The sequence below is a fragment of the Arvicola amphibius genome, chromosome 17 (assembly GCF_903992535.2).
Source record: "Arvicola amphibius chromosome 17, mArvAmp1.2, whole genome shotgun sequence".
Lineage (NCBI taxonomy): Eukaryota > Metazoa > Chordata > Mammalia > Rodentia > Cricetidae > Arvicola > Arvicola amphibius.
This window is the reverse complement of record NC_052063.2, coordinates 31,133,389-31,161,374: the sequence shown is the minus strand read 5'-3', so window position 1 is coordinate 31,161,374 and position 27,986 is coordinate 31,133,389. Positions and strand designations below refer to the sequence as shown.

The 27,986-nt window shown below is 52.5% G+C and overlaps 2 protein-coding genes and 1 non-coding gene across 4 annotated transcripts; 2 read left to right on the top strand and 1 right to left on the bottom strand.

Moving 5' to 3' along the window:
* Nucleotides 1-522: 522 nt before the first annotated feature.
* Itga7 (integrin subunit alpha 7) lies at nucleotides 523-23,252 on the top strand. 2 transcript variants are annotated; one of them, XM_038314831.1, is made up of 26 exons: nucleotides 523-806; nucleotides 5,193-5,320; nucleotides 5,420-5,499; nucleotides 7,103-7,358; nucleotides 7,866-7,997; nucleotides 8,251-8,370; nucleotides 9,204-9,411; nucleotides 9,517-9,710; nucleotides 9,952-10,040; nucleotides 10,152-10,279; nucleotides 10,406-10,501; nucleotides 10,649-10,710; nucleotides 10,805-10,974; nucleotides 12,016-12,156; nucleotides 12,672-12,787; nucleotides 13,220-13,412; nucleotides 15,072-15,152; nucleotides 15,242-15,321; nucleotides 15,420-15,494; nucleotides 15,651-15,753; nucleotides 16,213-16,389; nucleotides 16,523-16,654; nucleotides 20,056-20,169; nucleotides 20,388-20,486; nucleotides 20,582-20,707; nucleotides 22,630-23,252. In XM_038314831.1, the coding sequence occupies exons 1-26, from the start codon at nucleotides 601-603 to the stop codon at nucleotides 22,846-22,848; spliced, it is 3,525 nt and encodes a 1,174-aa protein (XP_038170759.1). In that variant the 5' UTR covers nucleotides 523-600; the 3' UTR covers nucleotides 22,849-23,252. The 2 variants fall into 2 exon arrangements, with proteins under 2 accessions (XP_038170759.1, XP_038170758.1); XM_038314830.1 differs by lacking the exon at nucleotides 7,866-7,997 and having other exon boundaries at nucleotides 586-806.
* On the top strand, nucleotides 11,450-11,551 carry LOC119803751. The gene has a single exon (XR_005283711.1). It is a non-coding gene; the product is annotated as a U6 spliceosomal RNA (small nuclear RNA).
* A 51-nt stretch (nucleotides 23,253-23,303) lies between the features above and the next one.
* On the bottom strand, nucleotides 23,304-26,012 carry Mettl7b (methyltransferase like 7B). Its single transcript, XM_038314829.2, has 2 exons — nucleotides 25,445-26,012; nucleotides 23,304-23,994 (listed from the first exon to the last, which is right to left on the bottom strand). Exons 1-2 carry the CDS (start codon nucleotides 25,940-25,942, stop codon nucleotides 23,758-23,760), a joined length of 735 nt encoding a protein of 244 aa, XP_038170757.1. The 5' UTR covers nucleotides 25,943-26,012; the 3' UTR covers nucleotides 23,304-23,757.
* Nucleotides 26,013-27,986: the final 1,974 nt, after the last annotated feature.

Genomic DNA, 27,986 nt, shown 5'->3' with positions numbered 1-27,986 from the left:
GGCGCAGGGACCCTCTGCTTTCCCTTCCTTTGTTTTTAATCTGCGCATCTGTCTTCTCAGGTAGTCAATCCTTCAGCCTCCTCCCAGTTCTCTATGACCCTTCTTTCTTTTCAGCCTTCTCTCCAGCTGCACTTCTCTCAGCAGGCTTGACCTCAGCGTCCACTTTTTGGGGGGGAAGGGTGAGGAAAGGGAGGAGTACATTGTGCAAGGGTGGGGTGGCAGGGTGCTAGGTAGGGGGTACGGCGGGTGGTAGACCAGTTTCCACCGGAGCTGAGGTTCTGGGCATCCCGGGCGGTGCGCGGGTTCTCCATCAGCTGCAGAAGGCAGGGGGCGGGGCAGGGGCGGGGCCTGGGCGGCATCCTGGAGAGGAGGCGGAGCCGGAGCGCACGCCGGCGCTCCCACTGCAGTAGTTGTAGTTAGCAGGTCCCGGGGCAGCGGAGAGGAGGTCTCAAGAGGGGTGCCGAGGTGATTGGAAGATTGGAAGACTCCCGAAAGACCAGATAGATTTCGGAAACCAGAAACACTCCTGGGGAGAACCGGGGGCTCTAGGCGCGCGACGATTTCTTCGCACTATCAGGGAGCGCTTGCAGGGTTGGTTCCATGGGCAGGATTCCGAGCTGCGATTCCCTCCGGCCTCCTGGGATTTGTTACCTTCTTAGTTCCTTGTTCGCCGGACTGCTCTTACCAGGGACTGTCGCCTTCAATCTGGATGTAATGAACGCCCTGCGCAAGGAAGGCGAACCTGGAAGCCTCTTCGGCTTCTCGGTAGCCCTGCACCGACAATTACAACCCCAACCCCGGAGCTGGTGAGTCACCATACCAGCCCTTGGGCTACCCTTCTCCCAACTCCTTATCTACCTGTCTCTCGGACTTTCAATCGTGCTCTGCCCACAGGTATCTCACACTCTAACCTGAAAGCTTGCCTGGTCTTGTCCAGATCCCCAGACCCAGGATCTTGCCTTGGGGATGAGTTGGAGAGCAATGGTCTTGCCAGAGACCCCCTTTTCTCTGCCTTTCCCTTCAGGGTGCATCCTCGCTCCAGTCCTGCATCTCTGGCTCCTCTTCTTCCTCAGAGCGGCGAACTGATTAGGGCGAAAGGAGCGGGCAGGACAGAGAGGATGAGGGTGCCGTGCGAGGAAAAGAGGAGAGAACAACTAGCTACTGCCAGAGCATCCCCCTGAGATGGAGTGAGGGCTGTAGGGCCCTGGGAGGCCAGGACTGATGCGGCTCAACACAGCAGGGAGGCTATAGGAAGACCTAGGGGGGGCCTGACAATCTGCAGCGATGGTTTGGTCAGAAACAGTGGCAGGAAAACAGAGACTCCGAGTTGTAGCAAGGGATGGTGGCAGCTGTCACCACTGCTGCGAGAAACAGCAGCAGCAGCAGCAGCAGCAGTAGCAGCAGCAAGATCCAGTAAAGATGCCAAGTTGCTTCTTGTCCTCTTCAGGGAATGTCCAACTCCAGAAATCTCAGTAGTGGGGAAAGACAAACAGGAGTGGAATGAAGAGGACATTTGTCATCTTTTCAGGGCTCCTGGTAGACAGATACATTTGCAGCTGATTGCGTTTCCATACCCTTGGTTCTTACCACACAGGAATAGCGGCAAGAACAGGAGAAAGCTTTCTACCCCCTCCTGCCAAGGGGCATTCCCCCACCCTCATAGCCAATGTATAAGCCACATTTAAGTGTCCATTACTGGGATCAATGCTGTCCCCAGGGACTGTCTTCTCCCCTTACTATTGGTCTAGGGGCAGAAGGCAGGGACAACACTTTATTTCTCCACACCCACTGGAGGTGGGGGGGGGGAGCCTTAATCTTTCTCCTTCCATTATTCCCGTCATCTGGGAGAAGGCTGTGCTCTTTAAACCTTTGGGAAAGATAGGAACCAACCGATGTCTCAAGCCATCAACAAGCCTTACAGTTACCCATCCCTCTCTCCTTCCTTCCCTCCCTCCCTCCTTCCTTCCTTCTGCCATCTGCTAGAGTTCCAGGCCCGGAGGCCTTTTTAGGACATGCTGAACTCTCTGAGTTATTTCCAGGCAAATTCTCGGTTATTTTTAATAGCTTGGTCTCTTGTCATTTTCCCCTTGTCTGAAGGTGGCCCCTGATTCTGTCTCTAGAGCCAAGTTGGGGGTATTCCCAGAGGGGCCCTGGCCATCTGGCTCCATTTCGCTCCAGCAGGGGGCATTCCTGTGACTGGGGGCATGGAGAAGCTGCGGCCTTGCTCAGTCCCTCTTTAGACCTTGTTTGTTTCCAGTCTAACCTAGAGATGAGACTTTGAGGCCTAACCCTGCTTTGCTCTGTTTCTATCGCCTCCTTTATTCCCATCAACTGAGAAACGGAGGCAGCAGCATCACTATCCCATGGGGTTGTTCGGGGAGGATTAAAAGTTCTTAATATACGCAGAATATTTAGACTACCACAAGACCCGAGGTGAGTGTTTGGAAGTGTTTGTTGTGCTAAAGCTCTTGTGCTGGATTCAGAGAGCCGGAGAGCAGCAGCATCACAGCATCCCGGGTCCAGAGGCTTGACTGAGCTAACCTTCCTGGCTGCACAGCTTCCCCCGGGGGCCACTCAGACTGGCTGGGCCAGGGAGGGGCGAGCCAGGGCCGAAGCTCTGCAGGATGCAGTAGTAGTGAGCTACTTATTGCGCCTCCAGGCTCACTCTGTACCCAGCAGCCAGCACCACCCCCCACCCTCGCAGTAGCTGGAGCCCTGGCTACTGTTCTGTCTGAAGGCCTGGGGCGGCTGGACTTCTGGGATGAAGTTTGAGAGGAGAGTGTGACTGGAGCCGGGTGCAGGGCTCTCTTATTCCAGGAGGAACTGGCTGGGTTCTTCCTTCCAGGAGTGGGACTGGGCACTTAGCGTCTGTCCGTATTTTTCCTCCTTCCAGCCCTCGACCTCCAGGGCAGGTGTGAACACTGAACACTCACACTTCTACTCCTTTGACTGTGCAGTTGCACACTAAGCAGCGGAGGCCCTGGGTGTCTCTGTGCGTCCACCACAGGCGCGCGCCCAGTCACGAGTCCTGACACTTCCTATGGGGCCGGCCCAAAGACACATCGGTCGACCCCAGTGTAACAGATGACATCCGCTGCTTGCAGGCTGGCACACTGCGGACCCGTGCGAAGGCTGGAGTTTGTTTTCCCTGGGCACCATCACCTAGAGTTCCTAGGGTGTCATTTCCCCCTCCTCTCCCCCTGCTGGAGTGGTTTCAACCTTCTGAAAACAGGCCAGGCAGTGAGCGCCAGTGACCCGGCAATTAGGCAGATGAGGATCTAGAGGTAGCCAAGCTTGTGAATGCGTTTGCTCACCTGTAAGATAAGAATCCTTATCTTACAGGACTGTGAGATCAAGTGGGATGGTGCCTGTGGCTCCTCTCCTAGGAATCCAAGTGGAGAGTGGTAAAGGTTAATTCCTTCAGCCTCTGTCCAGCCTGGGGCCTGGCCTATAGTAGGTGCTGTGTTGTCTTACCAATCACTGCCTGACTCAGGGCTTGGTGTATAATGGGGTGTCAGTTAACAGTGGTGAAATGAATGAGAATATATGTCCTCTTTCTTCCTGCTTCCCCATTTTAAGAGATTGTTTTCGGTGATACACACACACACACACACACACACACGTACACACACATATATATAGCCTGTGTGTATGCACTGCTTGCATGGCTGGTGTTCCCGAAGGCCGGAAGAGGATGTCAGCTCCTTTGGAGCTGCATTAGGTATGGTTGTGAGCTACCTTATGGGTGCTTACCTCTGCAGGAGCAACAAGTGCTCTTGACTGTCAGTCTATCCTTCCCACCTCTTCAAAGATTTATTTTTATTTTTTTTATTTATGTGTTTGTGCGCGTTCCCTGTGCCTGTATTAATTTATGTGTACCACGTGAGGATGGGTGCCCACAGAGGTCACTGGATCCTTTGGAATGGGACTCACAGGCAGTTGTGAACCACCTGGTGTGGGTACTGGGTACAGACCCCAGGTCCTCAGCAAGAACAGCAAGTAATATTGACGGCTGGGCCATCTGTCCAGCTGCGTGCTTCCCCGATCCTGCTTGACACTGGCTCTGATACGAGGTGACAGCTGCTAAGTTAAGGGACAGCAGGAGCTTGGGAACCTCTCCCCCACCCTACAAGGTTTGGCTCAGTGCCCCACAGATGCCTGTCTGTAATACTGTCGGACAGTTGCGGGATTTGCCCCCAGGATGGGACATGGAAGAGTGTGGGAGAGAGGACTTGGGACTTGTCCTGCTGCCTACTACTCTTGAGCCTTTCCTGAAGAGAAGGTCTCGGTTGCCATCTGGGTATCAGTTACTGCACCTCACTTCCCAGTCATTCCTAGCTTCGGGGTCCAGTCCTGAGGGACTCAGGCAGCCTCCATTCCCAGCACAGTCCCCCTCTGGGGAAGACGCTTTGGCTGTAATCATGGAAAATTGTTCTGCCAAGAAAGTTGTAACTAAGAAAGAGGCTGAGGGGGCAGTGAGAGAGAAGGGTAGGGGTGGAGGGAGAGGAAAAGAGAAATCTGTGGATGTGGGAGGCGAAGGTAGGACAAGGAAGGGGATTCTGGAAATGGGAAGGAAATGGAGTGGTGTTAGCGGCCACCAGAAACATTTCCCCATTTTCCTGCGAGTGGGCATGACTGAGTTTGGGGCTTGCAGAGCTACCCAGTGGGTAGGGTCTTTGCTGGGCACGTGGTGAGGGGAAACAGGCCCATTTCTAGCCTCTTGCCTGGCTTCTGAAAGTCCCTGAGCCACTGTTGTACCAGTCTCTGTGCCTGCCGCTCTTGCTCCGGGCATTCTTGCTATCTCTGGCAGGCTTTCAACTAGACCAGGGTTAGGGAGGAGGGTAGCGTCTGAGGCTGGGGCCAAGCAGGGGGTGGAGAAGCTTGTCGGGAACAGGTGCTAGGGACGGGCAGTTCTCTTAAGCTGGCGATGCTGGCAGGCTGCTCTGGCAGGCATGTGTGTTGACATGTGTGTATCCACTCTTTCTGTTGGTCCTTTATGTAGAGAGTGAGCACACATGTGACATGACTGTGTGCCTAGGTCTTTTAACATACCCTTGCCAGAATTTGAGAAAAAAATGACTTTTATTTTTTCCTCTTTAGTACTTGAACACTCCGCTTGGCACTGAGGAGTTGGGGTCAGGGAAGCTCTGAGTACTCTGGTCTCTGAATCTAGCCCTTGTCCCATCCTACAGGCTGCTGGCGGGTGCTCCCCAGGCCCTGGCTTTTCCTGGGCAGCAAGCAAACCGTACTGGAGGCCTCTTTGCTTGTCCCCTGAGCCTAGACGAGAGGAACTGCTACAGAGTCGACATCGACAGAGGAGGTGTGGCCTTGGCACGGTGGAGTGGGAGCAGCGCGTGAAGAGGGGAGGGCAGGACTTGGTCCCTTGTTCCTTCCCCTGAAACCCAGTGTCTTGCTTCAGCTGATGTGCAGAAGGAAAGCAAGGAGAACCAGTGGTTGGGAGTCAGTGTTCGGAGCCAGGGACCCGGGGGCAAGATTGTCGTGAGTACTGCTTCCTGTGGCAATGCAGAGGCTCTGATGGTGTGTGTGTGTGCGCGCGCGTGTGCGCATGCGTGTGTGCGTGCGTGCATGCATGTGTGTGCGCTTGCGTGTGTGCATGTGTGTGTGCGCGCGCACCCGCGTGTGTACATGCATAGAGGCGCACCTACAGAACACAAGCTGGACGCCGGGGTGATTCCTAGAACCACTGGCTGATACACGAACGTGTAAGCGACAGTCCCTTTCCTCATCCGTTTTAAAACACCCGTCTCTTCATCCGAGCTCTTGTCGGATTCCTACTGCGAACATTGCTGAGATTCAGACATTATGCTAACCTCTGAGGGAGGACACATGAAGACAGTGGAGGCCTCGGCGCTGCCAGACAGTTCTGGAGATGCTTGCTTTGTTAAGACAGAATCTCACTATGTAGACCTGGCTGTCCTGGGACTCAAAGAGATCCTCTTGCCTCTGCTTCCCGAGTGCTGATTTAAGTCGTGTGGCATCATGCCTTTTAGTTATGACAGCTCTTTTTCTCATCTGGGTCTCTCACTGACGTACACAGGAGTCGCCACGAGGTGGAATGTCACCAGTGCTCACTAAGTGGTCTGGTTTCTAGTCTGCGAGTCCGAAGGAAGAGTAGAGAGAAAGGGCTAAGGGCTGCTGGAAGCATGGCGTGCTGAGCCATGCTTTTGGGAAGAGGGAATACTCAGAGGACAGATATTAGGATGTCTTCTTTTGGGAGATGATGACAGTTACGAAGGTCTAGGGACAGATGACTCAGTAGAGTGCTTTGTAAGCATGCACATCTGAGTCGGATTCCGAGAACCACCAACAACAAAGCAACGTCGTTGGGTTCCTAGAGTCAACATTCGTAAAGCAACGTTTGGAGGTTGTGCTTCTCACCCTCACATTAGGGAGTGGAGACAGGAGGATACCTGGGACTTACTGGCCAGCCAGTCTAGCCCAATTGGAAGGGCCCTGATCCCAGGGAGAGACTCTGTCTCAAAAAACAAAGCGAGGGCTGGAGAGATGGCTCAGTGGTTAAGAGCATTGCCTGCTCTTCCAAAGGTCCTGAGTTCAATTCCCAGCAACCACATGGTGGCTCACAACCATCTGTAATGCAGGCATATACACAAACAGAATATTGTATACATAATAAATAAATAAATAAAAAACCCAAAGCGAATAGTTCTTGAAGAATGACACCCAAGGTTGTCCTCTAGGTTTCACATGCACCTGACACACGTGTATGTGCACTGATGTTGCGTGTATGTTCCCCTGCACACATCTGCATGAACACACACACACACACAACAGCATGTTTTAAGATTGTTACATGATCAGGGAAGCCCGTGTTCTATGCTGTTATGTGTCTGTGAGTACCCAGGTAGACAAAGCTATTTTTCTTCAAGTGAGCACAGATAGGGTACCGAAAAAAGATCTCATACTGGCTAAGTGATGGTGTTCAAGTGATGTTGGCATAGGGTTGTCCGTGTGTGCATGGGTATGTGTGTGTGTGTGTGTGCCAAAAGTTTACATGTATGCGAGCCGCTTGTAGGTCCCTGGTAAACGCAGGGGAATGACCTGACCTCCTGTTCTCTCACAGACCTGTGCACACCGCTATGAGTCTCGACAGCGAGTGGATCAGATCCTGGAGACTCGGGATGTGATTGGTCGCTGCTTTGTGCTAAGCCAGGACCTGGCCATCCGTGATGAGCTAGACGGTGGGGAATGGAAGTTCTGTGAGGGGCGCCCCCAGGGCCATGAACAGTTTGGGTTCTGCCAGCAGGGCACAGCTGCCACCTTCTCCCCCGACAGCCACTACCTCGTCTTTGGGGCTCCAGGAACCTATAACTGGAAGGGTGAGTCATTCATTGGGGAGGGTGAAGGAGGGGCCCAAGGCCTCCTCTTACTTTAGAGATGGGATTGCCGGCAGCACACGGCCAAGCATGACCACAAGTTCATTGGCGTATTGACCTGGGGCACTGCCATGCCTTCCACTCCCATCTTGCTAGCACATAAATGAATGGGGGTACCTACTCTCCGTCGCATGGCCATGTGTTTATCTACATGTTGGCATGAGTTCCCACATGCACGGCGGGGCCCGGGGCCTGCATGCTCCAACACAGCAGCCCACACCTCATCACTGCCATTCCTGTCTCTGCACGCTGCCACTGGCTGAGCTGCCACTCGGTGAGTGTGATGTCATGTCTGGGGACCCTAGAAGCTTGGGCTCTGGAGATGGTGGAGGTGGGGCTGAAGAGGAGGGGAGGGGCTTCCCTGTGTGCCCATCCAACGGGCAGGCGGGCGTCTGGTCTGAGGGGTGAGCCTCTCTCCTGCCTTGAGTACTAACAGGACTGTCCTTGCAGGCACGGCCAGGGTGGAGCTCTGTGCACAGGGCTCGTCCGACCTGGCAGACCTGGACGACGGGCCCTACGAGGCAGGGGGCGAGAAGGAGCAAGACCCCAGCCTCATTCCGGTCCCTGCCAACAGCTACTTTGGTAGGGACCCCTCCCTGGTCCAGAACTGCTCTAACCCTCTGCTCCTTTCTCTTTTCCTCTTTCTCCACACTCCCATCCTCCTGTTTCTGTCTTTCTCTTGTTTTGCCTCTGGCTTCTTGGTTTCTCTCACTTTCTTCCTCTTCTTCCCCTTGAACCTCCTCTGGCCTTTCTACCTGTCTCTGTCTCCTCACTCTGTGCCCCCTTCTCTTGCTGGCCTTTCCCTGGTGTCTCTTCCCGACCTGCCCCCCCACAGGGTTGCTTTTTGTGACCAACATTGATAGCTCAGACCCTGACCAGCTGGTGTATAAAACTTTGGATCCTGCTGACCGGCTCACAGGACCAGCCGGAGATTTGACCTTGAATAGCTATTTAGGTTTGTAAGCTCCTGCATCCTGGGTCCTGGGGTTTGGCCCTGGCTTTCCTGCTTCCCTCCTAGGGAGTATTCTTTCCTCCCTAGCCCTCTCCTAACATATGCCCAGGGAAATACATATTGGGCCCAAACTGCAGAGGAGAATTAGGCACATTGACAGGCCTGAGGGCTGTGAGCCAAGGGTCTTCATGGGGGAAGACGCAGGTGGAGCCAGAGGGCAAGGGTGACCCTGGTCGGAAGGACAATCTTGACCTCTGGGGAACTTCCTTTGGGGGTGAATGTGGGCTTATGATTGGAGGAGCTCCAGCCTCGTGGGTCATTTATAGCCTCTTTTGCATATTATCATCCAGGATGGAATGAGGTCCAGGAAACATTTGGGTGAAGCAAGCGCTGCTTTGTTCCCTTGTCTTCCTCCCATATCTGTAAAGACTTCCTCCTCTGCAGGGTTGGGGAGAGGGGGTGGTAAAGAAGGCGCATTGGATGCCAGTGGACCTCCTGGGTGTGCAGAATGGGAGGGACATCCTCTTCTCCAGTTCCCCAGGTTGGGCATGAATGGTGGCGGCTCTGGTCCGATTCCCGTTGCTGTGCCAGCCCTTCTTACCAAGTCGCCAAGCTTCTCTGTTACCGCCTTATTCTCTGCTCTATGACACCTCCGTATCACGTCCTGTGTCTCTGACCAGGAGGGCTGTAAGGATTTCTAGGCCCTGGCGGCGGCGGCGGAATAGCCCAGACATAGTGGTAGTGATTGGGGAGCAACTCTCCCTCATGGCTCCAGGGGGATCCCCTGGCTTCCGACTCTCGGAGAATCACTCATAGTAAGGGATTTCCTCACCTAGGTTTCTCCGTCGACTCTGGGAAGGGTCTCTTGCGTGCGGAAGAGCTGAGTTTTGTGGCAGGGGCTCCCCGTGCCAACCACAAGGGGGCTGTGGTCATTCTGCGCAAGGATAGCGCCAGCCGCCTGATACCCGAGGTCGTGCTGTCTGGGGAGCAACTGACCTCTGGCTTTGGTTACTCTCTGGCTGTGGCTGATCTCAACAACGACGGGTGAGAGGGGACTAGAGGAGTGTGCCCCGGGGTCCAGGAGTGTCTTCTACACTTTGTCCCGACTCCCTTGGTCTAGAGGGCCCCATGCTGTCTCCTCTTCCACAGCTGGCCGGACCTGATTGTGGGGGCCCCTTACTTCTTTGAGCGCCAAGAAGAGCTGGGAGGTGCCGTGTATGTGTACCTGAACCAGGGTGGCCACTGGGCACATGTCTCCCCTCTGCGGATCTGTGGCTCCCCCGACTCCATGTTTGGAATCAGCTTGGCTGTCTTGGGGGACCTCAACCAAGATGGCTTCCCAGGTGTGACTGGGATCGGGGAAAGCAAAGCTCAGTGTGGGGAGGAGCTGAGACGGGAGCTGAATCGGGAGTGGAATCGAGATCAGCGGATTCTGTAACTCAGCCAAGCTGAGCTAGAGATGTCTGGGGGGAATGGCCGGGAGGATTTAGAAAGATGTGTGGAGCTCCTCAATGAAACTAGAATTGGGTATGGACCTTGTCTACCGTCCTCCGCAGCCTCACAATGCTTCTCTTATGCCCCCAGATATTGCCGTGGGAGCTCCCTTTGATGGAGATGGGAAAGTCTTTATCTACCACGGGAGCAGCCTGGGGGTGGTTGTCAAGCCCTCACAGGTGAGGGAACTGATGTGGAGGAATGGTTCCCGGTGGAGTAAGGACTGCAGAGGGTAGGGTAGGGAGGACTGGGGAAAGTGGGGCTCCAGGAGGGTGACCGCTGCTCTCTAGGTGCTGGAGGGCGAAGCCGTGGGCATCAAGAGCTTTGGTTACTCCCTGTCTGGGGGCCTGGATGTGGATGAAAACTACTACCCAGACCTGCTGGTGGGCTCGCTGGCTGATACTGCCGCACTGTTCAGGTGAGCCTCCAGACTCTCAGAGCCTCACTGTGGGTCTGGCCTCTCTCCAGTCCCACGCCTCGTCCTGCAGAGTGTTCCTAACCCCACATTCTCGTCTTCCCTACCCAATGAACTCTCCACACCCAGGGCTAGACCCGTTCTTCACGTCTCCCAAGAGATCTTCATTGCTCCGAGAGCCATCGACCTAGAACAACCCAACTGTGCCGGTGGACTCTTGGTCTGGTGAGGCACGGCCAGAAGGGACTGTGTCAAGGAGGAGGCCAGTGCTGGCTTCCCTTCCCCTGCCTCTCTTCCCTAGCTTGGGTCTGGGTTGTGGCAGAAGTAGGGTTTGGGGTTTTGTTTGCTCAAGAGCCTCTCTTTGCCCCACAGCGTGGACATAAGGATCTGTTTCAGCTACGTTGCTGTGCCTAGCAGCTACAACCCTACTGTGGGTGAGTGGAATCCTCACCTACCGCTCTCTCTGATGGCACCCCAGGAACAGGGTCCTCAGCTCACTGGGTTCCCTCTTCTCCTTCCACGCCACAGCCCTGGATTACACCTTAGATGGGGACACGGACCGGAGGCTCCGGGGCCAGGTTCCACGAGTGGCTTTCCTGAGCAGAGGCCCGGATGACCCCAAGCACCAGTCCTCAGGCACTGTGTGGTTGAAGCACCAACAAGACCGAGTCTGTGGGGACACTGTGTTCCAGCTGCAGGTGACACTGCCTTCTGGTCTCCGAGTGACATCGTTATTGCATGTCTCTTCTCTGCCTCTTCTCTTTGTTGTGAGCTCTGGGCCCCAAGGGACTAGAAAGATGCTCAGCAGCCAAGAGATTGTCTTGCTCTTGTAGGTGACCCAGGTTTGGGTCCCAGTGCCCACCTTGGGTGTTCAGTAATGCCCTGCAACTCCAGCTCCTGGAGACCCGGCACTCTTCTGGCTTCTTTGGATACCTGCATTCATGTGCTTATACTCACGTACAGACACCGCGCACACACACACACACACACACACACACACACACACACACACACACACCACACACGCACACACACACACACACCACACACGCACACACACACACACACGCACACACACACACACCACACATACACCACACACACACAGACACCACACACACACACACACACACACACACACAGACAAATATAGTTAAAAAAATAAAAAAGCCTTTGTACTTGGCAGCATATATACTAAAATTGGAATGACAGAGAAGGCAAGCACGGCTTTTGCTTAAGGATGACACATAAATTTGTGAAGAATTCCATTTTTTTTTTTACCTTTAAAAGATCTAGGCACTGAGCAGTCCCCCGTTTGAGCTCCTTTCTATACACTTTTACCTCTCTGCCTGATTTTTTTTAAAAAATGAGATGGAGTGTCTGTATGTAGCCCAGGCTGGCCTGGAACTTTTTATTTAGGCCAGGCTGGTCTAATTATGAGATCCCACTTCCTTAGCCTTTTGGGTGCTAGGGTTGCAGGCATGAGCCACCACACCCAGCTAGTAGTCCTTGCTGTTTTCACAGAAGTGAAGTCTGGGAGTTCACAGAGGTGGCGTCTGCTCCTTGCTCAAAGGGAAAGTCTTTCCTGCTGTGGTCTCTCTCATCCTCACTGCTTGCCTGCTTGTATGTCTGTCTCCCTCAATTTCTTTCTAAGCTTGAAAGTCTTCAGTGTACTGGTGAGGGCCTTGATCAGGGCTGGGGCTGGGTGGTTCCAGTGAGTAACAATACTTCCCTTTCAGGAAAATGTCAAAGATAAGCTTCGGGCCATTGTGGTGACCCTGCAATATAGTCTCAACAGCCCTCGGCAAGCTCCTGACCAGGGGCTCCCCCCTGTGGCTCCCGTCCTCAATGCTCACCAGCCTAGCACCCAAAGGACAGAGGTGAGCATGCGGGAAATGGAGCTGGGAGGGATTATGGTCCCAATGCCTCCATGGTGACACCCACTTGCAGCTTGCAGAAAAAGCTCTTCCGCACACGTAGCCCCAGTACAAGCCTTATATGTAGGCACGGTAATACCTCAAAGGGGAAATGGCTCAGATGACCATGTGTTCCTTTGTAGTCTAAGAGGACAGTGCTCCTGCTCCCTTGCTCCCTGTTCATGGTTCTGGGGTAATCAAAGCCTGGTGTTTTCTGAGATGGACATCAAACCTCTTAAATCTCCTTGCTCCCATTCGGCCAGAATGGACAGCGTGCAGCTCACTGTGTGGCTCTCTTGACAGCCCAGTGGCACCAGTCACTGCTTTTCACAGTCTGTGCAGTCTGGGCGGGGAACTGCGGTCTGTTTATGGACCAGCCTGGAGTCCTCTCATCCCGTGTTTTGCTAATGCACCGTATGCCTCGGTGACACATTTGATCTGCACCTTAGACGTGATCTTCTCCTGAACACTCTCCTCAGATCCACTTCCTGAAGCAAGGCTGTGGTGACGATAAGATCTGTCAGAGCAACCTGCAGCTGGTGCAGGCCCGGTTCTGTTCCCGGATCAGCGACACCGAGTTCCAACCTCTGCCCACGTGAGACGGGTGGAGAGTACATGTGTCGGGGAGGAGAGGGCTAGGCCTCAGCAAATGGAGGAAGCTTCTTCAGAGGGGTCAGACAGGGCTCCGATTCAGAGGACCGAGCGAAGGGCAGGGTCCTGACCAGAGAACAATGCTCCTAGTCTGTGTAATACCGTGTATTTTATGGACACATCATCACAGTGTGACCCCTCTGTGGCTCCACGTTGTGAATGAGAGCAACCTCTCTGGGTTGCTGTTTTTTTTTAAACCAGGTCATAAAGTGGTGGAGTTAGCCTAAGAATGGAGGTCCCCTGACTCAGAGCTGGCTGGTGTGTGTTGTGGGGGACCTGGAGTGAGAGGAGAGGCCATGTGCACTTGTTTGGGGGCTGGAAGTAGACAGGGGGTGGGAGGCTCGGATCCTACAGTGAGTTGGGTTCCATCTTCCAGGGCTGTGGATGGGACAACGGCCCTGTTTGCATTGAGTGGGCAGCCGTTCATAGGCCTGGAACTGACGGTCACCAACCTGCCCTCGGACCCCGCCCAGCCTCAGGCAGATGGGGATGACGCCCATGAAGCCCAGCTCCTGGTCACCCTACCGGCTTCCTTACACTACTCAGGTGTTCGAGCCCTGGATTCTGTGGTAAGAACCTGGGACAGGGCCTAGTGTGTTCCTTTAATTTTTATTTTCTCTTTGTGACTTTTTTTTAGTAATTATAGGTCTTATGATATTTTCATATTGCATGTCACTGTATTTAGCTCATCAAAGTCACTCCCATTACCCCCCCTCCCTGTCAGAGTCAGGGTTTCCATTGCTGTGCAGAGACACCATGATCACAGTAACTCTTATAAAGGGAACATTTAATCGGGGCGGCTTACAGCTCAGAGGTTTACTCTGTTATTGTCATGGCGGCATGCAGGCAGATGTGGTGGAGGAACCGAGAGCGCCACATCTGGACTGGCAGCAGCAGGAAGAGCGAGACACTGGGCCTAGCTTGAACACTTGAAACCCCAGAGTCTACTCTAAGGGACACACTTCCTCCAACAAGGCCACAGCTCCTAATCCCTGTCAAGTGGTGCCACTCCCCAGTGACAAACTCAAATCTGTGAACCTAGAGGGGACTTTATTATGCAGACCACCACACCGTCCTTTCTCCTTCTGGTTTCCCTCCTCGCCCGAAATTGTCCCCTATGCTTATGGATATTCTTCTTTTGTTTTTATTTTTGTTTTTTTTTGAGACAGTTGTGTGTGTGTGTGTGTGTGTGTGTGTGTGTAGCTCTGACTCCCCTGGAATTAGCTCTGTAGACCATACTACCTTGAACTCATTGAACTCTGCCTGCCTCTGTCTCCCAAGTACCAAGGTTGGTCCGCATGTATGTTTGAGACAATGTCTCTCTCTGTAGCCTAAGCTGTCTTTGAACTCATGGCAGTCCTCCTGCCTCACCCTCCTAGGGGCTAGGGTTACAAGCATGTGCCACCACACTTGGCTTCATATATATATATATATATATATATATATATATATGTGTGTGTGTGTGTGTGTGTGTGTGTGTATGTATATATGTGTATATATGTATATATGTATACCTATGTATATATATGTGTGTGTATACACACACACATATTTAGATTCCACAAAATATTCAGTATTATTTTTTCTACTGCTCTTCCTTGTGCTCCCTCATCCTCATTGTAGAATGCCTCTTCTCATCTCCCCATATGGTTCTCTTCCACTTTTTTTTTTATTTGAGACAGGGTTTCTGTGTGTAGCTTTGGAGCCTGTTCTGGAACTTTCTCTGTAAACCAGGCTGGCCTTGAACTCACAAAGATCCACTTGCCTCTGCTTCTCGAGTGCTGGGATTAAAGACATGTGTCACCACTGCCCAGCTCCCCCTTCCAATTTTATGACATATCTATATTAAAGCTAGATTTCTTCTCTTTATTTTTTTTTCAAGACAGGATTACTCTGTGTAACAGTTTTGGTTGTTTTGGCACTCACTCTGTAGACCAGGTTGGCCTTGAACTCACAGAGATCTGCCTGTCTCCGCCTCCTGAGTGCTGGGATTAAAGGTGTGCGTTATCCAGCTAGATTTCTTTAATATGAGAGAAAGTGCGATGTTTGTCTTTCTGAGTCTGGCTTGTTTTGCTTACTGTGGGGACCTCAGTTCCATCTGTTTTCCTGCATATGACGTAGTTTTCTTCTTCTTTATGACCGAATGAAACTCCATCGTGTGTTCACAGAGATGAGATCTTGAGGGCTTCGGGAACCCAAACTGACCTATCCTTCCCTCCCTGATTCAGGAGAAGCCGCTCTGCCTGTCTAATGAGAATGCCTCTCATGTCGAGTGTGAGCTGGGGAACCCTATGAAGAGAGGTGCCCAGGTTGGCATGTCTAGCCTTTTCTCTGTCTGAGAGGCCTATTCTTAAGACCCAGCTCCTGTCTGACTCACCTGCCGTCCCACACTTGGCAGGTCACTTTCTACCTCATCCTCAGCACCTCTGGAATCACTATTGAGACCACGGAGTTGGAGGTGGAGTTGCTGTTGGCCACGTAAGACTGGGAACAGGTCGGGTGACTTAGAAAGGCTTCCAGTGCCCCGTGGAGGTTCCTGGGCCAGCGGCTCACACGTCCCTGTGTTTGTATGCCAGGATCAGTGAGCAGGAGCTGCGCCCAGCCCTTGTTCGAGCTCAAGTCTTCATTGAGTTACCGCTGTCCATTTCAGGGTAGGTGCTGCTCGCCTGGGTCTCTCTGCCACTCCCAGAGCTTGGGCTCGGCCTTGCTCGGCCTTACCCGACCTTACCCGACCTTACCCTCTTGGCTCCATTTGCTGCATGGACCCCAGGCCTCCTCAGCTCCTCTTCTCATCTCCCCACAACCAGGGTAGCCACGCCTCAGCAACTTTTCTTCTCTGGCGAGGTGAAGGGAGAGAGCGCCATGAGATCTGAGAGGGATGTGGGCAGCAAGGTCAAGTATGAGGTCACGGTAAGCATCCTGTCGTGTAGCCCCAGAAAAGAGGCTTTAGAGATTTCTCAATGTTTTGGGCTCTTCCCCACATGGCAGCATTGTGGCCCTGGGGTTCCAGGCCTCTGCACCGGGCAGACATGGCTCTAAGCACACGTTGGTGCTGGGGTTTCAGGGAGTTATCTGGACAGGCCATCTCTCCGGCAGATCTGAGAGGCGTTGGGAACTCTTTCACTGGAATGGGTTCTTGGGAGAATCTATAACTTTCATCAGTTCTTTGCCCTGGCTCGTCCTAGATCCCCTCACACTTGGCCAGCATTTCCTGGAGAATGAGCAGAGAACAACGCTCAGTCTGGTCTAGATTGTGCGGCTTTGCTCTGTTTCCCCAAGGTCCTCCACATCAGCCTTGCCTCTCTCCCTGCAATGGAGGGACCACTCAGAATCCGAGTTTCATTTCTTCCCACTGCTTTGGGCCCACAGGTCTCCAATCAAGGACAGTCGCTCAACACTCTGGGTTCGGCCTTCCTCAACATCATGTGGCCCCACGAGATTGCCAACGGGAAGTGGCTGCTGTACCCCATGCGGGTGGAGCTGGAGGGAGGACAGGGGCCTGGGAAGAAAGGGATCTGCTCTCCAAGACCCAACATCCTCCGTCTGGTGAGGCTTAGGCAGGGCTGGCGGGGTGGAGCGTGGGAGGGATGTCGCGCGGCAGGGGCTATGTGTGGGTGTTGGAGGGAAGATGGCATCTCAGGGCTGCAGTCTTTGAAGGAACTCTCACTGCGCCTTCCAGGATGTGGACAACAGGGATAGGAAGCGGCGAGAGCTGGAACCGCCGAGTCCAGAGGAGCCTCCAGAGAAGCTGGAGCCCAGCACATCCTGGTGGCCAGTATCCTCTGCCGAGAGAAAGAGAAACATCACCCTGGTAAGGGCAACACGGCTACGGAACCAACACAATGAGGGTCAGGGAGCTGGGCATCCACGGAGTCACCTGGCAAGGCGTGTGGTGCTCAGATGCCAGGGACAGCTGGAGGGAGACAGTACCCGTGAGGCAGCTCCTGACACCTCAGACCCTGCAACTCCCGGTGTGCACTCCAGGGCCAGCTAGGTAGCCAAGCAGCGACCCTGCTCATTTGTCTAAAACATTGCCTTTTGTAAGGAGCTGGGGTGGACTCATTCTCTTGCCTCCAGTTTCTAAGGGCTGGGATTACAGCCATGGGCCTCCAGGCTCAGTGTTTCACGTTCTCATAATTAAGATTATAGTATATATACAAGATTGGCTGAGCTTTCTGTCTATCCCCCTTGAACAGCTTGGCTCCCCACTCTCCCACATAGTTTTGGTATTTAGCTGGATTTGTTGAACGCCCTGTGTTCCTCCTAGGTTGGTGCAGACAGTGAGAATGTGGTACAGATGCCAGTTAGGGACCCTGGGGCTTGAGCTGAGCCTCGGCGTGGAGCGTGATAAGTACGGAGGTCCTTGGCCAGTCGCCAGTCGCCGTAAGCGGATGGTGAACTCTGCCGCGTCTCGTCCTTTTTCTGGGCTGAAGCCTCCCCATGCCCCTTTGGTACCTAACCCGAGGCTAAAGGACTCAGGCAGCTGTGCTGCATCTGGACTGTGGAACTCGCTGCTGCTGTGGTAGACATCTAGTCCCGCCTCCTCCACAGGACTGACAGCTCCGAGAGATTCCCTGTTTATCAAGAACCTTGAAATAGTTTCTTTATTTAGTATTTCTTTATTTAGAAACAGAGTTTTTTCTTCCTTCTTTCTATTTCGAGACAGGGTCTCTCTGGTTGACCCAGAACTTGCTATGTAGAGCAGGCTGGCCTCGAACTCACAGAGACCCGCCTGCCTCTGCCTCCCAAGTGCTGGGGTTAAAGGCATGTGCCACCATGCCCAGTTTAGAAACTGTCTTGAACTCACGGCAATCCTACCTCAGCCTTCACAGTGCTAGGATTAGAAGTATGTGTCACCATGTCTAGTTATTCATTAATTGTGCTTATTTTTATTTCAGAATCAAGCTCGCATCATTCCATAAAATACAGGGTGTTCCTACTAGCAGGGTTGGAGACCAAACTAGGGCCTTGTCTATGCCAGGCAAACACTCTACTGCTGACCTATGGCCCAGCTCTTCATTCTTTTGAGAGGGGAAGGGCTGCTGTGCTATGTAGCCCGGGCGTCCCTCCAAACTGAAATCCTTTTATTTCTTCTCAGATGCTGGAATTACAGGCGTATGCCCCCGTGGCTGCACTTATTTATTATTTACTTTTTTTCTGGCTTTATTTTTTTTCTTTTTTCTTTTTTTGGTTTTTCGAGACAGGGTTTCTCTGCAGCTTTTTTAGAGCCTGTCCTGGAACTAGCTCTTGTAGACCAGGCTGGCCTCGAACTCACAGAGATCCGCCTGCCTCTGCCTCCCGAGTGCTGGGATTAAAGGCGTGCGCCACCACCGCCCGGCTTGGCTTTATTTTTTAAAATGATTTTATTATTTTAAATTTTCATGTGCATGTGTGTTTTGCCCACATGTATGTGTGGAAGCCACATGTGCTTGCCTTCTTTCAGAGGTCACATTTGGCATTTTTTTTCATCTGTACCTGGCTCGTTTCAGCTGTGTAATATCTCGGATGGTTTGAAAATTTTTTTTTTAAGACAGGGTTTCTCTGTGTAGTCTTGGCTGCCCGAGAACTCACTCTGTAGACCAGGCTGGCCGTGAACTCAGAGATCCACCTCTGCCTCCCAAGGGCTGGGATTAAAGGCTTGAGCCACCGCTGCCTGGCTCTTAGATTGTTTAAAAAGGTATTTTAAAAAGGTTTATTTTATGCTTATGAACGTTTTGCCTGCATATACGTATGTGTGCTACGTGCGTTCCTGGTACCTGTGGAGGTCAGAAGAAGACATTGGGTCCCCTGCAGCTGGAGTGACGGATGGCTGTGAGCCGCTGTGTGGGTGCTGAGAAGTGAAGACAGGCTCTCTGCAAGCATAGCCAGGGCTCTTAACTGCTAAGCCATCTTGCCTATCATTTTGAATCTTGTATATAAAATAAAGCAGATAGCCTTGCTTTTCAACAAACCGGCTAAGGACCTCTGAATTACTCAAAAGCAGAAAACTAAAACATTCCAAATAGAGGCTAGGGAGACGGCTTAGAGAGTAAGGGCCCTGCTGCCAAGCCTGAAGACTTGGGTTCCATTCTGGAGCCTGCATGGTGGAAGGAGAGCTCCAGCTCCTGCAAGTTGTCCTCTGACTCTCACGGGAGCATGCTCCCTCCCCAGTCAGAAGAGACTCCAAACTCTCTCAAGCTGTTCTTACGTGTGTGCATTGTGGCAAACAATGGCTAACATAACTTTCAGTCAGACTTGGAAGGAGGAGACCGTGAGTTTCCTGGCCCCAGTAGCTCGCAGGCAGCCTCTCCCACAGTGAGTTTGAGTTTAGAGTGGGATCATGACTTTGCCAAATATGGACCTGTGTTCCACAACTGACTAGATGGGTTTCCTTCCCTTTCCTCCCTCCCTCCTCCCTCCCTCCTTCCATCCTTCCTTCCTTCCTTCCTCCCTCCCTCCCTCCCTAACCCCTCCCTAACCCCTCCCTCCCTCCCTAACCCCTCCCTCCCTCCCTTCCTCCCTCCCTCCCTCCTTCCTTCCTCCTTCCTCTGCCCCCCCGCCTCCCTCCTTCCTTCCTTCCCTCCCTCCCTCCCTCCCTCCCTCCCTTCCTTCCTTCCTTCCTTCCTTCCTTTGAGACAGAGTCTCACTGTGTAGTCCCGGCTGACCTGGAACTCACTCTGTAGACCAGGCTGGCTTTGGACTCACAGAGATCTGCCTGCCTCTGCCTCCTGAGCGCAGGGGTTAAAGGTGTGCACCACCGTGTCTGACACTACTGGATAAGTTTGCTAGCTCTGTGACATGAAGTAGGCTGGTGGCCTTCCTTAAGACTCAGCTTCTGCCACACCAGAGCAGCCTCAGCACTTAGAGGCCCAGGTGGAAGGATAAATTTTAGGCTAACTTGGGCCGCACAGTGAGACTCCGTTTCAAAAACAAAGTACCTTGCGGGAGATTTGGAGCTTAACTGAGCTAAGGTAGGTTCTGGGTGCTTAATTATTGAGACAGTAAGCGGAGTAGCTATCAACTCAGGAAGTCACTTTGCTTGTTTGTTGGGAGTGAGGGACCCCTTCCAATGTGTTTCAAGGCCCAGGTTTGAGGTAGGCAGCTATTTTGGGCCAGAGGGTTAGCCTAGGAAGACTTCCTGGAGGAGAGGGATTTAAGGTCCATGGAGGAGCATGGGAAAGATGGCATACCCATGGGCCTGTCGGCTCAGGGTCTTCCTATCCTTCTCCGCAGGACTGTGCCCAGGGCACGGCCAAGTGTGTGGTGTTTAGCTGCCCGCTCTACAGCTTTGATCGTGCAGCCGTTCTACATGTCTGGGGTCGTCTCTGGAATAGCACCTTTCTGGAGGTGAGGGCACCACTGGTTCTCAGGCTGGCCGGCTTCTGCAAACCCCGCCCCCTGGAGTTTACTTTTGTCTCTTCCCCGTCCTAATGCAGCACTCTCTAAAGCCAAGCCAGGCAGAAACGCCCTCTGCGTTGGCACCATTTTGTCTGTGGTGTCAGTGGCTGGAGAGGATTGAGGGGAACATGGGCATTTAGAAGTCTCCCTCCTTCCCTATCCCTTAGGAGTACATAGCCGTGAAGTCCCTGGAAGTCATCGTTCGAGCCAACATCACAGTGAAGTCCTCTATCAAGAACTTGTTGCTCAGAGATGCGTCCACAATGGTGAGCTGCCTGCCAGGCTGGAGGATGGGGCCTGTGGGGGACTCCCCGCTTCCCACTCTCTCCAGCTTTTGCCCTGTTGACTCCTTGTTTCTCAGATCCCGGTGATGGTGTACTTGGACCCTATGGCTGTGGTTGCAGAAGGAGTCCCTTGGTGGGTCATCCTCTTGGCAGTGCTGGCTGGGCTGCTGGTGCTGGCCCTGCTGGTGCTGCTGTTGTGGAAGGTGAGGCCCCGGGGAGGGGTGGAGCCAGTGGGAACTGGAATTAGAGGAAGGTGGCTGGCGGCTCACTCACACAGGTTCATCCAGCAGCTCCTACCTTGAGCACTTACCTTGCATGCCCCAGGAACTCCGTCTGCTCAGGATGTTTCGAAGTTGGCTCCGGTGCAGACCTTGTCCTCAAGGCTTGTGTAGTCGAGTGGGAGTGCGGGAGCCTTGTAGCTGGGGCAGAAGTGTCGAACTGAGATGGTGGGAACTCAGAAGAAGGAAGGCTTTGAGGTCCCAAGAGCTGGGCTTCAGATGGTGAAGTGGCAGGATAGGGATGTGGGGAGATGGGGCAGTGGCATGTGAGGCTTCCAGAAGAAGCTCTTTGGATAGAGCCTCAGGAGTAGGAAAGTGGTTTGATTTAGCCACAGTGTGGCAGCAAAGGTTGGGAAGGAAGCTGTGGGACCAAGGCCTACAGTGTGGAGTACTGGCTCCAGGGAACTGCTTGGAGCTGAGTGGGCGCTGCCTCGTATGGGACCATTCTTGTTCTGACAGAGCTGTAACAGAATCCTACTGGCTCAACATAGAAGCACACACATGCACATGTCAGTACAGGGAATCCCATGCTCCACCAGGGCCCCTCCCAGAGCCACATGTCACATAGGGGGCTTGTGCAGAGCCGAGCACATCCTTGGGCTCTGTAGCTGCCCTGTCCGCTGCTGTTTGACAAGGGTGTGTCATCAGCGGACCAGCTCTGGAGTGGCATCAGTGCTGTTGAGAACTTGCCCGATCTTAGGGACAACTGATGCCTTCAGGATCGGCCTCAGGATGCCTGTCCCATGCACTACTCCCATAGAAGGGAGACAGCAGATACAAAGTCCCCCTCCCTCCTCAGCCTTCCCATCATTTGCCTCTTTCCCCTTCTCCCTCAACATCCCAGTGTGGCTTCTTCCATCGCAACAGTCCGAGCTCATCATTTCCAACCAGCTATCACCGAGCCCATCTGGCCGTGCAGCCCTCGGCCATGGAAGTTGGGGGTCCAGGGACTGTGGGGTAACTGCTGTGTGTGCACGTGTGTATGAACATGTGTGCGTAACTATGTGTGTGTGTGTATGTCTAAGTACAGATCTGGCATTGGGAGGGGCTCAGTAAAAAGAGGGGTGTGTACAAGGGAGACGAGGGTCCGAATATTTGAGGTAAGGAGTAATTCAGAGGTGAGGTTTTCAGTGTGAGCACACAGCCCAGCATGCACAGGGAGCGAGTAGGCTGGGAGTGCCAGCATGTGGGCACGTGGGGTTCCATGCATGTCTTTTCTGAGGGAACAAGTGTGCAGAGACAATTGCACAAGGAGATCCTATGCCGTCTGAGCATGCAGGAGTCTTGGCTGTTCTGAATTTCAGTGTACAAGGGGCCCAGCACCACCTTGGTAGGTGAGGGGTTAAGCTACTGTATCCATGGTTGCAAGGGCCCTTGCCTAAGGGGATGCAATTCAGTGCACAAACACACAGGTGTATGGCTATGAGTCATCATTCGGGTTTTCGGGGTGGTCTAGGATGCTATTTTATCCCTTGGCTCTTGTGTTCTAGGAGACATTACTGAGTTTTTTTTTTTTTTTTTTTTTTTTTTTTTTTTTAGAAACCTGGGTGGGAGAAGAAAGCGTGGGAGGCCCTGGTGTTCAGTTTTAACCCTCTCTTTCAGGGACCAAGGGTATTTCCTTAGTTTTACACCTTGGGCTTCCTTCTGGTCTTCCTTTGGCTGTGAATGAGAACCTTGGACCCTGGTACTAATGGTAGCAAGCTGGGGACTTGCCGCCGTGCTGGAATTTGGCCAGCCTACTCTACTTTCGTTTCAGCTAGTTCTTTCTGGCTCAGAGCTGGTGAGGGGCTTTAAGGGCTCCTAGCCCTGCAGGCTTCTTCTCATGGTCTGTCTTGCTGTCCTCATAGCTGGGATTCTTCAAGCGCGTAAAGCACCCGGAGGCCACTGTGCCCCAGTACCACGCAGTGAAGATCCTTCGGGAAGACCGACAGCAGTTCAAGGAGGAGAAGACAGGCACCATCCAGAGGAGTAACTGGGGCGGCTCCCAGTGGGAGGGTTCTGACGCCCGCCCCATCCTGGATGCCGATGTGGCTCCTGATGGAACTCCTGTGCCAGCCACTGCTTAACTTCCCTTATTCCAGGCCTGGCCTTTGAATCCCTTCCACCCTTTCCCAAGATGGGCTTCTTGGGGATGGAAATAGTGGGGAAGGTTGTTGGCGTCGCATTGAGATACAGCAGACTCTGCTTCCTCAGGGGCACAGACCTCTCCCACCGTGAGAACCACCCCTCCAACTTCCCCTTAGAATGCTGTGAGATCAGAGATGGGCTGTGGGCACAACTGGAAGGATGGGGTGCAGGATAGGGAGTAGGGGTCCCCGATCTCCTCCTCTCATCCACCCTGGATAGCATGTCTTCCCCAAAGTGCCTTAGACAGAGGGTCAGGGAGGAGAGCGTGTCGCTGTCTCTTGTTGCTGTCTCAGGGGCTCTTCCTTCCCTAATCCTCCCTGTCTTCTGACCTTAGTGTGCTGTACCAGCCTAGTGGTTTTTGTCTATTTATTAAAAAGAATTTGACAATAAAAAAAAAAACTCTGGTTGCTTTATTGAGTGCTTTTCTCTTATCTTGAGGGTTTGGCTTCCCTCTGCCCCCCTGAAGCTTGGCACAAAGTGGATGTCAGGGAGGGAGGCTGAGGTGGCCTGGCGGAGAACACACGCATCGACATGCGACCAGTTCCGAGGGGCACGAGAGTGTAGTGTCGGAAGGACGGCAGTGAGAACTTTACCATGCGGATAAGGGAAAGGGAGAGTAGAGGTCCCAGAAGGTGACCGGGCAAAATCCTGGGCTTTGCAGGTGACAATATAGTTTAGTTTATAGTGCCTCTGGAGAAAGCAGGAAGCAAGCCTCACTGCAAGCGGGACCAAGGCTAAGGGTCACCCTGGCGGCAGCGGCAGTGGCGCTGAGGAGATTTTCTCGTTCTTTGATTGGGGTGGCTTCTGACTACAGGCAGGGAGGGAGCAGAGGGACTCCTTTTAGAGGGCTACTTCACAGCTTTTCCCATGATGTGGGGCCCCACAGGTAACCACCAGAAGGGAGGAGACTGCCATTCCATTTCGATATTGGAGAACCGTGCCTGCTCCAGGTCCTTCCAGGTCTCTCTGGTGAGGTGGCAACCATCCCCGATGTGTTTCCAGGTAGGCTCAAAAACCTGCTGCCACAGCAAGGCCCAGCTTCCCTGAGGCTCGGCGACATGCTCCCAGAAGAAGAGTAGTCCTCCCTGGGAGGGGGTGAAGGTCACCTATCCATTCCATCTCATACTGCCGGTCCTCCTGCCCCTTCCTTCCTTCAGACCCATCTCTCCGGAGTAAGAGCTTCTGGCCTGAGGCTTTGTGGGGGGCAAACTGCTCCTGACATTGTCTGTCTAGCTCCCGCCCTCCTCACAGGGCACGAAAGGAGCCTCTGGTAACTGGGCGGCCATGACGGGTGAGAGATCTTTATAGACTCACTAAAGTGACTTGCACAGTAGGGGAACAAGAGCGATTGAGGGTTCTTTCATGTGTGTAACCTTCCGGTATTGTGACATGACACCTGTTGTCTACCGTGTTCATGCCCAAGAACTTTGTGATCAAGTTATAAAAAGTCACCCAGAAAGTCTCATTGTAGGGCTGGAGAGATGGCTCAGAGGTTAAGAGCACAGGCTGCTCTTCCAGAGGTCCTGAGTTCAATTCCCAGCAACCACATGATGGCTCACAACCATCTGTAATAAGATCTGGTGCCCTCTTCTGGCCTGCAGGGACACATGCAAGTAGCATGCTGTACACATAATTAATAAATAAATCTTTAAAAAAATTTAAAAAAAAAGTCTCATTGTATTTTAAATAAGTTTACAGTTTTTGGGTTGGGCCACTTTCATAGTTAACCAGGGCCTGTGGGTTAGACATGCCTGCTAGCTAGAGCCGTGATTCCAGCCTCTCCTGAGACTCTGGTGTCTAGCACAACCAAGACACCCCAGGGTTCTGACTACAGCAGGGCTCCTTCAAGCTCTCTCTCCCCGTGTCCTCTTCCCAGAGGAGTCACTCATTCCCATACTGAATTCCCACTAGACGGTCATACTGTCCGTAGCTCTTTCTCCAGGCCACATCTTGTCCTGACTTCCAGACCTGAACTTCTAATGACCCGTGTGGCTTCTCTGCATGGATGCCTTAGCAAATCCTGAGACCCAACACGTTCAGAGCAGTTTTCCTTGCCGGCTAGTGACTATTTGATCCGCTTTCCCTTCAGTTGTGCAAGCCAGAAACTTTGGAAATGATCCCAAATTCCTTTCTTTCACACCCAGGTCAAACTGTCAGAGACTCTGCTCCCCCCAACATTTCCACTTGAAGTCTTTGTTCTCCCCACTTTTATTCCCCCACCTCCTCTACACCCTAACTCTTCAGATACCAATTTAGACCTTACTGCCCTCAGTGTTGTGCCAGCTCTCCTCACCACTGTACTGAACAGTACTCCCCTGTGTTTCTGGAGCATCCATTGCACCCCCACAGATCTCCTATCCACAAGAAGATGCCTGGTGTTATCGACCATGGACCATGACATTCTGATGGCGTTTTTTTTTTTTTTTTCTGCCAGAGGGTAGGTTACATCAACTTCCTCATCTGGGGTCCTGAACTCTGGAGTTGCCAATGCAATGCTCACCTGCCGTGAGCCCATACCCTTCCCACTTTGCTCACCGGCTTCAGGACTCTCTGGATTTCCTGGAGGACTTTTTTTGGGCTCTTTACAGAGCACAGCACCAGTGTGCAGACCACCACATCCATGGAGCTGTCAGCGAGCTGTTTCATGTCCTCTCCATAGGCCACGATGAAGCGCTCGTACTGCAGGTGCCTGTTCTCCGCCATGCTCTTCGTCAGGAACTTCTCAAAGTTGGGGTTCGGGTCCACACAGGTGACCTTGCAGTCAGGTGGGTAGAACTGGAAGTTGGCACCAGTGCCACAGCCCAGCTCCAGCAGGGTCACTTTCCCGGAGGTCTCCTTCAGATCTTTTATCGGGCTAAAGAGTTTCCGTTTCTCGCCTTCCATCTTTTTGTTGGCATTTTTTGTTAACCTGGCCATCAAGTAGGGGAAATAGGTTTTGCACATAGGCTGCCAGTAGCCCAGCAGAGCCAGCAGGTGCAGGGGAAGTGTCAGGAGCAGCACCAGTAGCTGCAGAAATGCGACCAGGATATCCATGATAGCAGTTCTAGGTGGTGTGTGTCCCGGGACACTGGTGTTCGCCTCTGCCTGGTCTGGTAGATATAAATCTCCCCTCCTCCTGTGACAGGACTTTGCTCCTTGTCTCCTGCCTGGTAATTCTCTTTACTGGGTGGAGCCTGTGTATGAAATTCCTCCAGTAGCACGGCTCACACAGCCCCACAGGCTCTTCAAAAGTTTTATGTGAGTGAAGGATCATGGCAGTGCCTATGTTATTGTGTTATGAGCAGACAGATATGGTTGAGTATGCTATCTTACCTCAGAGGAGAGTAGGAAGGGGTTGGGGGACAAGTTTCGGATCACAGCCTCACACAGTTCCAAGGTTGGGGGCGGAGTCAGCTTACTCTCTTCAGGTCTGGCCAGGCTGTACAAACCAGAAATTCTCCCACACACCCTGGGATTTTATAATCAGCAGCATGACTTTGTGCTGCATGGTGGCCAAGAAACATTTGTGTAAGCCGCTTTAGGGACTTGAATGAGTGGCCAGGCCCCTCCCTGGAGGACTTCCAACTGCCAGGCCCTGCTAACAAGGCTGGACCCAGCCAAGCTCTGGATTTAAAAACCTACCAATCCCTGAACGTGAAATTCCATCATTCTCTGGGCTCACCCCAACTCAAGACTTGACATCCCACCAATACCTACTCTGGAAAGTTCCACCCTGGAAAGCTCTGCTCCCAAGAAACTCTGTATAAACCCTATCTTCTGCCCAGTCCTCTGATGCTTCTTGCTTGAGCAGAGGCAGCTACCCTCCTGGGCTCTTCTCTCTCAACACATCTCGTGTGACTGCGGTGCTCCTGGGCTCCTGACTGCCAGGGTACCTTTCCCTCTAGAGCTGTAACCCTTTGGGGGCAGCCTTCCCCCTGGAGCAGAGCTGTAACTTTTCCATTGTGGAAGCCTTTTTCTTCAGAATGTACACAATGTACACGGTGAGAGCTGCTTGGTCATGAGAAGGAGGGAGGTTACTGGTCAGAAGAAAGAATGGCTCAGCAGTAGAGTGCCAGCTTGCTGTGCTCAAGGCCCTGCCCTGAAAGAGGACACTTAAATAAACTTTAAATATTATATTTAAAAATGTATGTACGAATATATATATATATATATGCTTGCATGTATGTATGTATATATGTAGTATATGTATGCATGTCTGTATGCTTTTGAGTGTGTGTGCTATGGTACAGTTGCGGAGGTCAGACAACAGCTTGAGGGAGTTTTCTCTTTTCAGTATTTGAGTCCCAGGGATTGTCAGGCTTGGCAGCAAATGCCTTTACCTGCTGATTCATCTCAACAGACTCTGATTTTCTTTTTAATGTTATGAGTGTGTATGTATGTGTGTGTATATGCGTGTATGTGTCTGTATATACATGCATGTGTGCACGTGTGTATATGTGTGTACGTGTGTACGTATGTGCATGTGTGTGTACGTGCATGTGTGTGTGTATATGTGTGTATGTGCATGTGTCTGTGTGTGTATGTGTGTGAGTGGGCATATGTACCACTGGGAGCATGTGGAGGTCAGAGCACAACTCTGTGGACTTGATTTTTTTTCCTTGAACCTTTACATGGGCTCTGGGAATCAAACTCAGGTTCTCAGACATACCCAGAAGGCCTTTTCGCCAGTTGGACCATCTCACTGGCCCTAAGAAGACACTCTTTTGAACTGACTACAGCTATCAAATTCAAGGCTTCAAGATCCAGAAGTAGAAGAAAAAGAGGAGACAAGGAAGGAAGGAAGGAAGGAAGGAAGAAAAGAAGGAAGGAAGGAAGGAAGAGAGGAAGTCACAGACAGAAGAGCCTGGAGACCTGAGGCGTAGCCCTGGTTTTGTTGTGATTTCTGAGATCCGTTGGGAATGATCTTTTCTTTATGGGCCTCAAATTCTCATTCATCAAACAAGGAGAGAGAAGAAGCTGGAGAACCTGGCACACCTGCCAGTGCTTTGCTCCGCTCTCGTGTTTGTGTGGTCTCTGGAGGGTAGGCTCAGAAGCAGGAGGCTGCCCTAAGAGTCCTTGGAAACCTGGACGACTCAGT

Bases quoted from the DNA above. Each gene is read 5' to 3' on its own strand.
- Itga7 (XM_038314831.1), top strand. From the start codon at position 601: ATGGGCAGGATTCCGAGCTGCGATTCCCTCCGGCCTCCTGGGATTTGT. The intron at 10,711-10,804 runs GTGAGTGGAATC...TCCACGCCACAG, and splicing joins CAGCTACAACCCTACTGTGG to CCCTGGATTACACCTTAGAT. The intron at 15,322-15,419 runs GTAAGACTGGGA...TTTGTATGCCAG, and splicing joins GTGGAGTTGCTGTTGGCCAC to GATCAGTGAGCAGGAGCTGC.
- Mettl7b (XM_038314829.2), bottom strand. From the start codon at position 25,942: ATGGATATCCTGGTCGCATTTCTGCAGCTACTGGTGCTGCTCCTGACA. The intron at 23,995-25,444 runs GTGAGCAAAGTG...ACCCCCTCCCAG, and splicing joins TCCAGAGAGTCCTGAAGCCG to GGAGGACTACTCTTCTTCTG.